The 1499-nt window shown below is 34.7% G+C and overlaps 2 protein-coding genes across 2 annotated transcripts; one reads left to right on the top strand and one right to left on the bottom strand.

Annotated features, from left to right (window-relative positions):
• Positions 1-6: 6 nt before the first annotated feature.
• Positions 7-713, top strand: LOC109592701 (uncharacterized). Its single transcript, XM_020008089.1, has 2 exons — positions 7-267; positions 330-713. Exons 1-2 carry the CDS (start codon positions 167-169, stop codon positions 670-672), a joined length of 444 nt encoding a protein of 147 aa, XP_019863648.1. The 5' UTR covers positions 7-166; the 3' UTR covers positions 673-713.
• A 170-nt stretch (positions 714-883) lies between these two features.
• On the bottom strand, positions 884-1494 carry LOC100633027 (abl interactor 2-like; the record flags this gene model as incomplete). Its single annotated transcript, XM_003391920.3, has 2 exons — positions 884-1196; positions 1419-1494. Coding segments are annotated over 2 exons (240 nt in total), but the record flags the coding sequence as incomplete, so codon positions are not given.
• Between the last annotated feature and the right edge of the window lie 5 nt (positions 1495-1499).

Below are 1499 nucleotides of genomic sequence, written 5' to 3'. Positions count from 1 at the left end.
AGGAGTCGGTTGTCTTGAAGATCAAGGGTCAGTCAACTGCTCATCAATTTGGCAAGAAAATCTTCGCTTGTCGTACGAAGTCAAATTTGCTTTCACGGCCAATGGGAGCTTTGCTTACGGGAGCTATGGGTTCGCTGGTAATCCTGACTTGATATTTGGATTGAATATGAAGATTGGGAAATTGGAGTTTAGCAATCATGGCTATTGTGATGAAGGAGCATATCCCAGCGGACCATCAGTTGATGCATCTGGTATTGCTTATTACAAGTAAGTGTGCATACTATGATACTCTTGATTGTAGTAAAATGATGTTAATTCCATTACAATAGCTGTGGAAATCGTGTCTTTTCAGTCAATACAAAGGGTGAGTTAATCTGGAAAAGTAAACAGCTAAGTGAGAAGGGGTACACTTTTGAAACTCTCTTCAAGCAAAGCCCTTCTCTCCATATCAATAAGAACTTGGTTGTATCTTCGGACTCTGATGGAGAGTTCATCTATATATTGTCAATGAAAGATGGTAGCTTGAAGAGCTCTTTTAATACTACTCTCTTGCTTAGTAACAGTGTCATTACAGAGCCTCCAATACTTTATGGTGACAACGTTTGCATTATTAAAGCTACAAAATATGTTGACTATTTTCTTTTTAGCTTACCTTTAATTTCTGAATACTGAAAAATAAAATTTAAAAAGTTTGCTGCCCAGTAATTTTTATATTTGATTGCTATGATTATATTTTGAATCTATCTATTTGAAAATTAATTTATGCCGATACGGCTCAAAATTGATATGATTATTTTTAATAATTAATTTCTAAACAGGGAGGTCACCTCGACCTTGTGTAAACATGTCATGTGATTCCACCATTTAGTCTGTTTCTATCTGATTATGCTTAGGCAGGATATTAACGTTTTAGTATTAAAAAAAAAAATTTTTAACATAGAACATGACTACAAAATGTCTCCTAATACTACTAACAATCATAATGATGATTTCACTCACACACACTTAAAATTATTTCGTATAATTCTCAAGTTATTGAAGGAGATCTACATAATTTCCAGGAAACAAGCCAGTATTGCCATCGAGCACACCCTCGTACCATCCATCATCATTCTTCTTCACAACGTAAATGATAGACCCAGCACTAAATGTCAACTCATCTTCTTTGTCCTTCACATAGTCGTACAATGCTTCAACTACAAAAAAACAATAAGAATCAATCAACAGTGTTAGTACTATAATCTTTTACACGTACATGTATGTGGATATACTGTAAGGTCAGAAGTTAAACAAAGATAATAATAATAATATGCTATAATTATTATATAGTACATGTTAAATGTAATAGCAATGGGTAGTTGGATACATTAGACTTATATTAAATAGAATAGATTAAGTGCATGCAGTAATTGGATTACCTTTCTCAATATACTCAGAAGGTGCCCAGCTAGGAGCAGATGATTTGGGTGGCTCAGGCTCGGGGGGAGGAGGAGGAGGTG

Source organism: Amphimedon queenslandica, unplaced genomic scaffold (assembly GCF_000090795.2).
Source record: "Amphimedon queenslandica unplaced genomic scaffold, v1.1 AMPQUscaffold_4223_Cont23794, whole genome shotgun sequence".
NCBI classification, from domain to species: Eukaryota; Metazoa; Porifera; class Demospongiae; order Haplosclerida; family Niphatidae; genus Amphimedon; species Amphimedon queenslandica.
This window is presented reverse-complemented; position numbering and strand designations above follow the sequence as displayed.

Coding starts and splice junctions, on each gene's coding strand:
- LOC109592701 (XM_020008089.1), top strand. CDS start 167: ATGAAGATTGGGAAATTGGAGTTTAGCAATCATGGCTATTGTGATGAA. Junction 268..329: donor TCTGGTATTGCTTATTACAA/GTAAGTGTGCAT, acceptor CCATTACAATAG/CTGTGGAAATCGTGTCTTTT.